The sequence below is a fragment of the Anopheles marshallii genome, chromosome 2 (genome assembly GCF_943734725.1).
Source record: "Anopheles marshallii chromosome 2, idAnoMarsDA_429_01, whole genome shotgun sequence".
Classification (NCBI taxonomy): domain Eukaryota; kingdom Metazoa; phylum Arthropoda; class Insecta; order Diptera; family Culicidae; genus Anopheles; species Anopheles marshallii.
The window spans coordinates 89,738,112-89,751,963 of NC_071326.1; the positions used below are offsets into that span (position 1 = coordinate 89,738,112).

The 13,852-nt window shown below is 43.8% G+C and overlaps 2 protein-coding genes across 2 annotated transcripts in view; one reads left to right on the forward strand and one right to left on the reverse strand.

Annotated features, from left to right (window-relative positions):
- Positions 1–13,852, forward strand: part of LOC128718941 (protein pangolin, isoforms A/H/I/S-like) — a 61,643-nt gene that overhangs the window by 23,607 nt on the left and 24,184 nt on the right. The window lies entirely within an intron of this gene.
- On the reverse strand, positions 9,451–13,516 carry LOC128718943 (zinc finger protein 436). Its single transcript, XM_053812561.1, has 4 exons — positions 12,815–13,516; positions 10,208–10,591; positions 9,839–10,117; positions 9,451–9,777 (listed from the first exon to the last, which is right to left on the reverse strand). Exons 1-4 carry the CDS (start codon positions 13,514–13,516, stop codon positions 9,451–9,453), a joined length of 1,692 nt encoding a protein of 563 aa, XP_053668536.1.

Here is a 13,852-nt window from a genome sequence, read left to right on the forward strand (position 1 = left end):
CAAAACAAAAAAATCCACTCCAGGTAACACACTGCCTGCGCAACGACGGTGCAGCGAAATAGAAGTAAACAGACGAGTTCCTACTCTGAAAACCGGGCAAAAGGCTTGTAATAAGAAAAGCAAGCTAAATACGCTTCGGCGCATGTAATAATCGATATTGGAAAGGCGGCAGCAACAACAAAAAAGTGCTTTGCGTGTAATAAAATTGGCAAAATAGCGTTTGTGCTGCGGAGAAGCGACGTGGCGAGAGCGATCGCCGAAGAGGCTGCAACGGGTAAGGAATGGCTGTTGCTAACAAGGAACGGGAACGCGCAAGCCGTCGAAGACCGCGTTTCCGTCGCCGACGTGTCGTGCACCAGTGTTTTGCGGCCAGGTATGTGTGCTAAACGAATAAAGTCGGAGACTATGCGGCGGTTAAGAAAGAACGTGAGTTCGCGCGGGAAGAAAGGAGCCGTATGCCTTAGACGGGAACGTTGCGCCACCATCAAAGAAACCTTGAGGTCGTGGGTCGTCGAAGCGCCCGTAGACGGCGAGAAAGGAAATAAATAAATGAGCAGACCATAAATGATTTCGCTCGATGGTTCACACGCGCGAGTCCAGAAGTATTGATGAAGGTGCAACAGAGACTGTGACAACAACAAAAAATGTCGCAGGAGTTACTATTGCATCATTATGGAAGATATAAAAAAAAATGTGATTTGTTATAAAAATTACAATTAATTACACCATCCAAAACCAGGCCCTCGTTCGTTTCTTCCCCAAAAACAAGCGAAAGGATTCCATTTTGTCTGGCAAGCAATTAAATGATTCAATTAGGTCTGCCAATTTTATGACGAATTGAGCCATCGCAATCGTTCGATCCGATAAAGCCGATTCGAAATTTTCCCTTTCCCCCTTCCACCCCGTGCCCGCGTTTCCGATACCCTGAACACCGAACAATGACATCGGGCACTGAAAAGAAATTCCGGAAAACCTTTGGCAAAAGGCGGAGAAGCAACTGTTAACAAAAAAAAAAGAGCTAGCCACATGACCGAAACTGTCATTCAAACAGAGTTGAAGAAAAGCAACTGCAAGAGGGTGGAAAAAACACTCCCCCCTCCCCCTCCCGAACTTTCTGTCAGCGACTGGCGAACGCTTTTCTCGCATTCCGATTCCACAGTGTGGTCCCTGGGAAGCATGAAAGACTTTTCCTCGCCCGTTCTTGTCCCAAGACTTGGGATTTTTCGAACGAATAGCTGAGACAAAAAAGGACGGGAGCGGCACCGGGCAGAAAAAGAATCGGGCGTGGAAGGATGTAAAACAGAAAATCAGCATTGATATGATTGAAAAGAAAATCTTCATTGAACATCGAGTTCCGTCGTCGTCGTCGTCGTCGCCTGTTGTCGATGACGGAATCGTGGGACGGATCCGATAAGCCGAAGCGGGTTGTGTGCCGCCCTGGATTGCGGACCTGCGGAATGAATGGTCGCTCGTCGAATGATTGCGGCACGGACGAATGCGTGGCGGGAATTTCAGCAAAAAAGAAAAAAAAGGGGACGAAAAAATCGGAGTCGAGAGTTGATAGAATGTAAAAATAATTGGAATAGGGTTGTTGAGTACGGCGAAGGCAAAATACTAAGGAACAAGTGATTGTGAAATCAGCGTGCAATGAGGTAGGAGAAAGAGGACACAAAACTCGGGCTCGGTATCGTTGCCGTAGCTGTATGCAAAATGGTGAACAAAAATGGCCCCCCGAAATACGGAGGTACCGAGGTGGGGCGTCTACGGACGACTTGCTCCTGGCTGGTTCGATTGGAAAATGGAAAATCGCGAGTTGGATTCAGGAACAAACTGAATTCTGTCGATTCTGCTATCGATGGGGGAGAGAGAGAGCTACGACCACCGCACGACAAACTCGTACAGGATAATAATGTAGTACATGTAAGTCAGCAGTGTCGGTGTGCCGTTTTTCGTACGGGGTATATTGTGCTGTAGCATTAATTTCCTACTGCGCCCGTGTTCTCACGGTAAATTATGACGACAACCGGAAGAGGAACGGGTCGACCTGTTAGCGGAATATGGAACACAGTACAGACGCAGAATTGCCGAAGAGATCAATTAAGCGAATCGTGCGGGAGCCCCCGGACCGCCGGCGCTACGCAGAAGAGCAACTGGCTGCTGATGTTTGCTGGCTTTTGCTGACTCGAACCCGCAAACTACTTCACTCAACAATCCCCGTGTTCTGGGTCGAATTCGATTCGTTGCGTTTCCCGGTTGGCTGGCAGGCTGTACTGTGGCACTTGCACATGCATACCCGGGAATGCCACAACACTTCACCGTCTATCGGAAACCCAGGACGTCGGAAGGTAATGAGGCAACAACTTACATGGTGGCGCACGATGCTGATGAAAAGTCGAAATGCGCTGGTGGAGGTAAACATATGTGCATTTGTATGCATCTGAAGCATTGCTATTAAACCTGTTCAGTTCGATGAGTTTTTTTGGTGGGAGAAAGTCCGGGCAAACGGACGAATATGGAACATATATCAGAGTAAACATGTAGTACTGGGGAGTTAAATGTTTAAGTAATTCTTACTAGAATTTCCCTACTAGTAATTTTGATATTTTTCTGTTAAATATTCATCCTTTCTAATGCCTACTTTTCAAAGTGTGGTTTTACGCAATCAAAGCACCACTGCAGCAAGCTACATGTAATCAATCGAATTTCTAAAGAAACGTGCAGAAAACCATCGGACTGAATTGGGGGAAAAACACTATTAAAGCAAGTAATACGTAGAAAAGCATACAAACACAACTCTATTATGCATTACACAATTTAGCATTGATTCGAAGGCACCAAGGACGCATTTCCGGTTCCTTCCATCCTTTCATCATTTGCCACAAAAGGTAAACTATCGTCTACATAATGTTGCAGTTGCTTGTGCTCGATGTTAGGATCTCAACCAGTACGCCTAAAGCGTGCCACCTCTGTAGTGCAAACGTGCGTGTGCCAGTACGTGTGCCACACCAACACACAAGCACCTTTGTGAGCTGACGGTGGCCATCGAAAGATTGAAAATTCATTTACATCGTGCCAATTCTTCAAAGCAAATTGGTTGAAAAAGAGGGGAGTTGCAAAAGAAAGGAGTAGCGAGAGAGGGAAGAAAACATTATTCATTACGGAATTTGCAGTTGAAGGTAATGAATCTTTACGGCATTGTTCATAAATACTTAACTTCCAAATGCAAAGTGGCTGTGTGGCTTGAAGAAGGCATTGTGCCTTTTGTGCGCGATCGCTGCGAATGTGTGGGAAATGTGATGATTATTAGCAAATGTTCATCTACATTTAATATTGCAATCCTTATTGGAAATTATACATTGTATAGTTTGTGAAATTGTCACTATTGTTGGGATTATTATTCGCAGCGCAGAAAAATGTTGGGAGTGGAACCTCGTACTCTTGCGTGAATTCAACCTTTATTACGTTTTTACATATATACATCTGTCTTCTCCGCCTGACATTTCGGGGGGTAGGAAACTAAACTATTGCAGAGGGTTAATACATTGCTATTTCTAACACTCCTCCTCAATGTATAGCCCTCAAATCTCCTCCGGTCAATCATAACATCGCCTTGTTCAACTAAGTCCCGCTGTAGCCACCAACTTTTTAAAGTAATTCGTCAGTCCGATGCTGTAAATCCCTTCTTCCTTTCGAATTTCCAGTCCAAGGAAGAATTTTTGCATCACCGAGATTCACGATGTCAAAGTGTTCCTTTAGTTGTTCATATACACGCGTTATTTCGATCTTACTTTGGCATCCAACAAGAAAATCATCTACATAGACTATAAGATACACTGGCTTGCCATTTCTCTTTGCTACAAACAAACATGGGTCAGCTTCACTCACTTTGAAACCTATGCTCACCAGTGCTTCCGTTAGCTTACGGTTCCAACATCGAGCTGATTGTTTAAGGCCGTATATGCTCCTTTGGAGATGACACACCAGCTCCTCCTTTCCCGACGCTTCGTAGCCTGGAGGTTGGCGCATGTAGATTTCTTCGTCTACATCTCCATAGAGATATGCTGTACGCACGTCCAAATGCTGCAATACTAAATTCTTGCTTCCAGCTAACGCCAATAGTGTTCGAAGGGTAGTATGTTTGGTAACTGGAGCGAACACATCCTCATAATCCTCACCGTACAGTTGTGAGTAACCCTGCGCTACAATTCGTGCCTTGTAACGGACGATTTCATTCTTTTCGTTCCGTTTTACTTTAAATACCCATTTACTGCCGATGACTCGTTTATTTTCGGGAAGAGGTACTAACTTCCATGTACTATTTTGTTCATGCGATCGCATCTCGCTATCCATCGCATCCTTCCATGACGCATGGTCCGCACATGTTGTTGCTTCTTTGTAGGTCGTTGGTTCTTCAGTTGAATGTCTGGCGACTCCTACAACATAATCTTCCAATTTGTTGGGAAGTTTACCCAAATTTAGACGTTGAGACCGTCTTCTGCCTTCTTCTGGATAATCTTGCTGATTATTTTCCGCTTCTTGAAATGTTACAAGATCTTCGATTTCTATACCATCTGTTGTGTCGAAAAAATCGTTTTCTTCACTAGAGTTGTCTTTATCGAGATCGAAGGCATCCGGAACTTCGTTTATTATTGGCTCTTTTTCTCGATTACGTGATGGGAAAACCCATTCTATTTCTTCTTCCGAATTGCTTCGCGGTGGTAACTCCTTTTTAGGTGGGACATTAAATTTCATCTTCGCCTGAGATGATCCTTTGTACCTTGTCTTCTCCTGAGACAATCCGTCACCCATTTCCAAGAACTTTGCGTCACGACTTATCGTAACCTTGTCTGTTGCTGTGTCGACAAAACGATATCCTTTGTGTTCCTCCGAGTAACCAATAAAAGTTAGTTTTCGAGATTTACTATCAAACTTACCTCGTTTGATATCCGGAATATGTACATATGCCGAGCAACCATACACCTTTAAGTGCCCCAAATCCGGTTTCCGTCCGAACCACTTTTCGTATGGGGTTGTACTTACAGATCGTGTAGGCAGTCTGTTTTGCAAATATGCAGCAGTAAGTACCGCTTCGCCCCAATAGCGTTTGTCTAAACCTGCATCCAGCAACATCGTAGTAGCCATCTCTTGTAGTGAACGATTCTTCCTTTCCGCTACGCCATTTTGTTGCGGTGAATAAGCAGTTGTATACTGCGCCTTGATTCCTTGGTCGGTGAAAAAACTACGGAGCTCGTCGTTCACGTACTCTCCTCCTCCATCCGATCGTACAATTCGTGGTTTCCGGTTGAAAAGGTTTTCAACGAAACGAACATATTCCTTCACTCTGCCAGTTGCATCTGACTTTTTCTCGAGCAAGTAAACAATTGTATAACGACTAAAATCATCGATCATTGTCATTATATATCTCTTTCCGCCCGGCGTAGTAGGTCTTATTGGGCCACACAGATCAGTATGTATTAGATCCAGTATTTGCATCGATTTCATTTCTGATACCTTTGGGAATGGTATACGCGATAACTTCCCCTCAAGACATTGCTCACAGCTTTGATGAATTCCACAATCTTTGATGTTCATCCCAACTGCTAAGTCTTCCTTCAGAATTTTCGATATAACATCTGTATTGCGGTGGCCAAATCGACGGTGCCATTGGTGTTGGCAATCACTGTTATATGACTTATGTTCAGCTTTATTCGATGTTTCCACCACCATTGGTTTGTATAAACTACCAGAACGCTGTCCAGCAACTAACACATTGCCCGCCGCATCACGAATATCGCAGCCATCCACCCGGAAAACTGCAGTGTACCCTTTCGATGTTAACTTATGTACGGAGATCAAACCACTAGTTAACGCTGGGACGTACAATACATTTTCCAATTTTACACGCACTAATTTTCCATTTGCATTCATGCAGTTCACAAATCCGTGTCCTTGACCCATTGCTTCAACGATCTTACCATCGGCCAAACATACATTCGGTCCGATACTTTCTGTGAGTGTTTCAAAAAAACTTTTGTCGCTTGTCATGTGGCAACTTGCACCACTGTCGATAATCCACGACTTGCCTGGGTTTGAACCAACCATGAAACACACGCTATTACATTCCGCTTGTTTCGCATTTTGTTTTGGTTTTTCCTTTTGTCCGTCGAACTTCGTGCGACAATTGCGTTTCATGTGTCCTAGCTTACCACATCGATAACACGCCATTTTGTTTCCGACCGTATTGTGCTTAACCACACTTTTCATCGCGTTGACGTCACTACCGCATTGTTCTTTTCCTGATCGATCCTTTCTTCGCTCACTTTCGTCGAGCAACTTTGATTTAACTAGTTCTACCGTTAAATCCGAATCCGGACGACCTTCCAACGCCGTCACTAGCCCACCGTATGAGTCTGGCAAGCTCCTATTGATGAATGCAACACGCAACTCTTCCGGGATCAGCAGTCCCGCCGTTGTTAGCTTATCGAGCAAAATTTCGAGTTCCATTAGATGTTGCTGCATATCACCACCCTCGACCAGTTTCATATCACATATTTTCCGTAGTATCGACGCTCGTGACGTTGCTGTTGTTTTCTCATGAAACGATTGTAACTTATTCCAAAAATCTTTCGCTGATAGTACGCTTTTCACTAAATTAACCTGGTTGTCCTCAATACAGAGGCCCATAGTGGCACGTGCCTTGCGATCGTCATTGGTCCATTTATCCGTTACAGTCTCCGGCTTCGGATCAGCTATCACGTACCATAACTCATCCCGAATAAGAAGCATCTCCATCCGAAATTTCCATGTCGAATAGTTCGTATTATTCAGCTTCGCAAAAGAGAGTTTGCTTGGCTCCGCCATTTTGTCTTTAACACGACCGACGCTTGTTACCGTGCACCGAAAACACCGAGTACGAAAAATATTCTTTTTCCACTACACCACTTTAGCAAAATAGCTAGGAACCTTTTTAATATCACTTTTCTTGCACGTTGACTGGGCCCATAACCTGTTGGGATTATTATTCGCAGCGCAGAAAAATGTTGGGAGTGGAACCTCGTACTCTTGCGTGAATTCAACCTTTATTACGTTTTTACATATATACATCTGTCTTCTCCGCCTGACATTTCGGGGGGTAGGAAACTAAACTATTGCAGAGGGTTAATACATTGCTATTTCTAACAACTATATCATGGCTATATCACACATTCCAGTCCAGTTGACAGCATTCAGGCAGGATATTTTTACATCATCCGACCTATCTACACCGATCGTTCACATGTGTTTAATTGTGTGCGATTACTTTTTTCTTAAACCATCTATTGTCATGGTTTCGATACCGTGTTAGGAAATAAGAGCTGGCTAAGATAGCTGTAATGGCGAAGATCAGATGGGGATTAGTGTTAAATCCTTTGGTGGATATTGGAAAGCATGGCATTGCCATCGGCAACAGGGATTTTAACGAATGATAACATACGAGGGATTTATTTCTGCTGTAGCGCACTACACACAGCGCACTTACCCGGTATAAGCTCTCTAAAAACCTTATTTCTTCCAACAACATCTACGCAAGTCCAAACACTCCCAAAATGCCGTGATTTGGTTTTTGTTTACAACACAATTCACATTGGTTTTTATTGGTTTGTAATACATTTTATACAATTGGCCGCGGTACACATTCACTGTACATTAGAAGCGGTGTAGCGATGTTTGTTTGCTTCCCGCAAACGATTCTCTCGCTCTCCTCCCCGTTCAATATTTGTAATAGTTCACATTGATGCTAAACATTTTCCGGTACGTGTGTTTTTATTTGTGTATTTCCACACCAAAATACTACTACATTTATCTACCAATTACTAAAAAGGTTATGTGTTACCAACGATTACGGGGTGTTTCGTATCACTCGTTGTCGAGGATACACAATACGCACAGCATGTTAACATTTTGTGTTAGTACTTCGGTCAAGTTTGGTTTCAAAATTTGGTTTTTGTGTTCGGCAAAACGGTCGACACACAGCACATCGACATCAGGATGAACAATGAGATATTAAATTAGCTAATTTATCGCCTATACAGAGATACATACGAAACCGGAAGTGTGGCGCTCGGGAGTCCGATTGCACACTATTGTACACACAAATGAAGTTCGGTGCTTATATGGCCACTGTCACATTTATATTGATATACGATGATTTTTCTTACACTGGGTTCCGAATCATTTCTTTTGATTTCCACTTACATATTATATCAACTATCATTCTTCCATGCAGACACAGATGGCAAGCCGAATGGCAAACTACACAACGTGGTAACAGTGTTGAGTTCCGGTTTGTGTATGTAATAATGCTGACAACTCACACCGCCATATGGCCGTGGACAGCGAATTCGTGCGTTTACTTCTCAAGTTCCTTTTTTTTTTGGTATTCAGCTGAAATATTCCGTTTCCGTTCGGAATCGTTACTACATTACCGTTATCATACCTTCTAAACACGTGGAAAAGGTAACTAAGAGAAAAATCAAATCAATGCCAAATTTACGCGCTTCGTAACTCTAAAAACAAATTCCCTTCATTGACCAATTTTCTAAAAACAACTGCTCTTGGGCCCGAAAAATTCATTTTATAAGAATGAATGATGATGATTCGTCTATCCTACACCAAATAACCAAGCGTGTTTTCGAATGCCCCTTTTTTCAATGGAAATTAGACTAGGATAACAATGGCGGAGCTAAACGTATAGCTGTGTGTGTGTGTGTGTATCTGTTAAGGCAAATATGCTTTCATCCTTTTGCACGTTCTTCACAGTTTCTATACATCATCGGAAGGATCAGATGATCATGTGTTGGTTTTGTTACGAATTCCACGCTATTCTTCCCTTACTACAGATGACGTACATGCAAAAGCTTACTTGTAACTTATTGTTAATATTATAACTTTAAAAAATATAACTAAATATATAATAAAAAAATGGCTTCGAATCATCGTTCGTTTGGCATGGCGTTTTGCATCATGCACCATTTGTGTGTGTGTGCGCGCGCGCGCAATTCATTGGTTTACTTTTCGCTCTTCGACTTATTGTTTTTTGTGCATTGTTTCAGGCAGTGCTACCCTCTCTTTACACGTTCCACTACGAAGTACTATGCACTTGTATGTGTGTTAGTAGATGGTTTTAAAAGAAGGGGGATTAAGGACATATTAGTACGATGTTCAACATTTAACAAATTACACAGCTTGCAAATCTTTAGTTCAGCTTTCACAACTATCTTCAGTCATTGGTATCGGAAAAACAAATATTTTAGGAAAGGAAATGTTTCCACCACCAAAACACACCATTGAGTGAACTGAATAAAAAAAAAGGTTAAATGTGAAATTTTAAATTACTACTAAATACAATAATAAAAAAAGGGATGAAACTGCCCCCCCCGGTAAAACCGAAATGGTCGCATCGAACCGATCTTAGTTTGTGAGTTCCTCAAGCAGTTCCTCAGTGCTGCGATTGGCACCACGGAATTCTTCCATGTAGTTTGGTGGTACGGTCCATTCCAGCAGCTCCTGTACGTTTAGCTTCAACCGTTCCAGTGGATCAAATGACTTGTCGTCGCAAACCTTGCGGCCAGCGCACTTCAGCGAATCGATTAGAACGTTATCGATCAGTCGCTTATCGAAGCCCAGCTCCTTCAGCCGATCCTCGCTGGAAATTTTCTTCAGCAGAATTGCCACCAGAAACCGCATGCGCGAAATGGTCATCGGTGGATCAATGCCGTTTGTCTCCGTCGGTCGATACTGTGGAGAGAATGGTTCAGTTGAAATACAATTCATGCAATACACATGCTAATTTCCATACCATGGGGTCCATCATATTGTCGAGATTCTTCAATGCTGCCGGATCTTTGTAGCATGCTGTTACGTGCAGCTGATAGTCCATCTTGGTTTTGAAAAATTCCTTACACTTTTTACAAAGGTACGATTTGTCCTGCTGGTGAATAGAGAGCATATGCTTCTTCAAATGCGGTAGCTGCGAGAAGCTCGACACACACAGCGGACACTCGAACGGTTTTTCGCCCGTATGTTTGCGGATGTGCAACTTTAGCACGCTTGAGTGAGCGAACGCCTGCCAGCAAACCTGCAACGCGTGGATCGAACCGAAAAGCAGAAAGATATTTTAGCAAAAGATTGTCATCAGACGATCGCCATTACAAGCTCCCCCAATTACCTGGCACCGATAAGGACGCTCGCCACTGTGAATGCGCTGATGAACGATCAGTTGTGATCGTTGCGAGAAAACCGAACCACATACGGCACAACCGTGCGGGCGGACCTTCAGATGCGTACGCATGTGTTGCGGCAAATGTCCCTTGAACATTTTGTTGCAGATGTTACAGTGGAACGCTTTCAGATTCGCATGGTAGCAGAGCAGATGCTTCTTCAGCGCATCCGGCCGATAGAATCCCCGGCCGCAAATATGGCACGTGTAGTCGCGTATGTCCATGTGACTTTTAAGGTGCATCTTCAGGTTGGCCGCACAGGAGAAAGCGGCCGTGCACTGGTCACACTTGTGCTTCTTCACACCATTGTGTGTGGCAAGATGTTGCGTTAGCTGCAATGAAAGATTTGAAGGAAATGGAAAGAAAAGTGAACGTGGGTACTCTCTCGATACACAATGTTAAAAAATCGAAACAAAATATATAATTCAAGCCCTCCCCTTGCCTCGGTTATACACACGCTACCCTTGGGCGTAGAATAAATAATAAACCAAAAATGAAGGGGCATACAGAAAGTTGTACCAGCTTGTCGGAGAACATGTTTGTTGCTGACAGATCTGCGTGGTACACCCTCGAGGAAAATTTTCTACCGAATGAAAGTACACCAGCTTTGTTGAGCTGCTTTTTACCGTGCCGAAATTCATTTCACGATCCTGGCCTCAAACTGCTGTCCGGGGAGCAAGCGTACGTGAATTGCTTGTTTATAGAATAACGCAAGCAATAGGTTAATGTAATACCCTCCGCATTGTTCCCTTAATTATGTAATGAATTTGATTCTCTGGGGTGGGGTGTTATTACTGAAATGCGAATAGGGCTCATGAAATAAGGTCACAAACTATTGAGCAGACATAAATGATTTAAGTGACGAAATTTCCATCCATCCAATGGGAATCTATTACAAAGAGCAATGGTTCATCAGTTAATGTTTGACTTAGTACGTAACAGTCAGTGCTTCGGGCTTCATGTGCAGTGTTTTGCATCGGAAATTTCAACAATGAATTCCAGGAAGGAACTTTATTGATTTCAACTGGACCATCCAATCGTTCACTCGAGTGCTGCTCTATCTGTGTGGCATAAGCGTACTGTCACATCAGACTTGGTGTAGTAGAATCGCCCAATTATGGGCAATACTTCTAACCGGGAAAACTTACAACATCCCTTCTTCCTGACCCGTGTACGCTGGAATATGAAATCAAGGATACCAGGATCAGTGCATCGCCACACATTTGCTGCTGCTTCCTGCTGCTGCCCTCGAAACAAATCATCCCTCTTGGAAGTGACTAGCCTTTCAACGCCAGAAGCGGCAGCAAAATCAGAGGCTTTACACAAACCATCGTACATTCTGGAAAATTATGTCTGTTCCTGACACTCTCGTTTCCACTCCACCCCGCCCATCTACCTCTACCACAAACTCCCTCCGCTGGGTGGCGTATTGCTTTCGTTTAAACGTTGGCACAAGCCTAATCTTGCGTGTGAGGGTTATGAATGTTCTAAATTGCTTTTCCCTGTTCTATCACACGAACGATTTGTTTTCGCAATCCTTTTACCAGCTCAACCTGTCGTGTATAAATCATTTGATTTTACATAAAATTGTAACTTAAATTGAACTACTATATAACTTGGGAACAAAATATTCTAAAGTCATATTTTACCAACTGGTTCTATTGCCGTGACTGAATAGAAGATATTCGCTAAGCTAATTCCATCCAGGATAAGAGTGTGGGCAAGACGCGTCTTCTGTAATCAAAAAGACGTTAAATTGATTACTTACACAAACATTGCTGCGCTTGTCCTTGTTTGCTGGTGTTCTTTTGCGTCACAGGCTTCCCATATATATATATACACACAAAATGCCGGAGAAGGCTCCAGCCAAGACTCCATCTTCCATTTTTGTTCTTGTTCGTGTTCAAAGACAAATCTGGTAGCACCAGACACAGCAGCACATCCCCATTGCACCATTGAGGAAGAAAGACCCAAGAAAAATGATGTTTTTTTTCCTCACACATCCGTTAGCGGACTAAACGGTGACATACTTTTTCCTGGGCCCGACGACGTAATTCTGTTAGATCTTTCGGGAGAAACCCAGCGCTCAATAATTGTGCATTGGCTTCGTTTGTTTAGTTGACTCTTCGCTTACTCTGCCATGTACAAGGTACACAAAATGCGAAGTGCCTGCAGAAACCTGCTACGACATACGCTGGGGGTTGGAAGAAACATTTTCTGCCTTTCTTTCATCTTATCGATAAAAAGAAGCGGAAAAACATTCTCGAATCAAAAGAGCCGAGCTTTTCCCACCGGAATCCGGCATGTAAAGCAAACCGCGGCCGCTATTACCAAAGACCACAAAGAGGTTGCGGAATGTTGAATTGATTGACAACTGTGCCTGATTGAACACAGGAAGCGTGCGTGTGTTGAACAGGAATTTAAACGTGGGTGGCAGCAGAGCGTTTTGTGAACGAATTATTTCATCAAATTATAGCTCTGGAGAATGAGAATTTTTCAATAAACTAATACCAAGGACCTTCCCAATAGTCTGATGATATGATATTTCTACTCACCTGTCCACCACGTGCGAAGGTTTTCGGGCATATCGAGCAGCTGTATGGTTTTTCCCCCGTGTGGATGCGCATATGCAACCGTAACCGCTCCTTGATCGGGAACGATTTACCGCAAAGATCGCACGTATACTGTTCGTCCGTGCCGTGCTGGGAAGCGATGTGGTTCTTCAGACATCCCGCCTGCCGGAAGCGGTTCTTGCAGTGCGGACACGGGTACGGCCGTTCGTCATTATGTATTCGCAAATGTTTGCGCAAATCGTTCGTACCCATAAACTCCTTTTGGCAAACTTCGCACTGATACAGCTTCCGTTCCTGACGTTTTCGACCACGCTTGGACGTGGATGATGAACCACCGGCGGAGGATAAAGTTGCATCCGTGCCACTGCCCGACTCTCCACCATCTCCTTCCTCACCGGCGGTCTCATTGTTGACCAGCTTCTTCACCACCGACTTGTCATCCTCGTCCTCACAGTCCGCCGATGTTTCGTCGTAGTTGATCGGTTTTTCCACGATAAACAAAGGAAGATCGCTCAAAGCCATCTCCTCATCACCGCTTGCCGCTAGCTTTGCAGCAGTTGCGATCCTTCCCTTGCCGGGGCTGTTGTTGTTATTGTTGTTGCCTTCATCTGGAGTCGCGATCTTTGGCGAATGCTTACCTACGTACCGAGACATTCGGGCTTGACGTGTAGATTTCTTCATCATGTCACGTTTATTGTTTCGCCAGTTGAGACTAGGGACCAGTAGTCGTTGGATCGATGTTTACAACAGCGCCCAAAAAAACGGCTGTGCTGTCGACGTTAGCGTCGCTGAGTTCCGTTCTCCCGGGGGGGAAAGCGAAAGTGTGCTTTTATCAATGCGTTTTTAAGCTGGGCCTCAATACACGTAAAAAGTTCGGAACTCGTTTTGACGGGGTTTGTGTTTCGTTAGTAGTACAACAAGTGTATATTCAAGCAACAACCACCTAACCTACAAACACACCACCGTCGTAATCGTGTTAGTGGAAAGAGTTTTCAGCTCGCTGATAAGAGAGCTGTCGCA

Excerpts from the sequence above, each read along its gene's own strand:
- LOC128718943 (XM_053812561.1), bottom strand. The coding sequence starts at position 13,516 with ATGATGAAGAAATCTACACGTCAAGCCCGAATGTCTCGGTACGTAGGT. Across the intron at positions 10,118-10,207 it reads AGCGTCCTTATCGGTGCCAG|GTTTGCTGGCAGGCGTTCGC; the intron begins GTAATTGGGGGA and ends CACGCGTTGCAG. Across the intron at positions 9,778-9,838 it reads ACAATATGATGGACCCCATG|TATCGACCGACGGAGACAAA; the intron begins GTATGGAAATTA and ends TTCTCTCCACAG.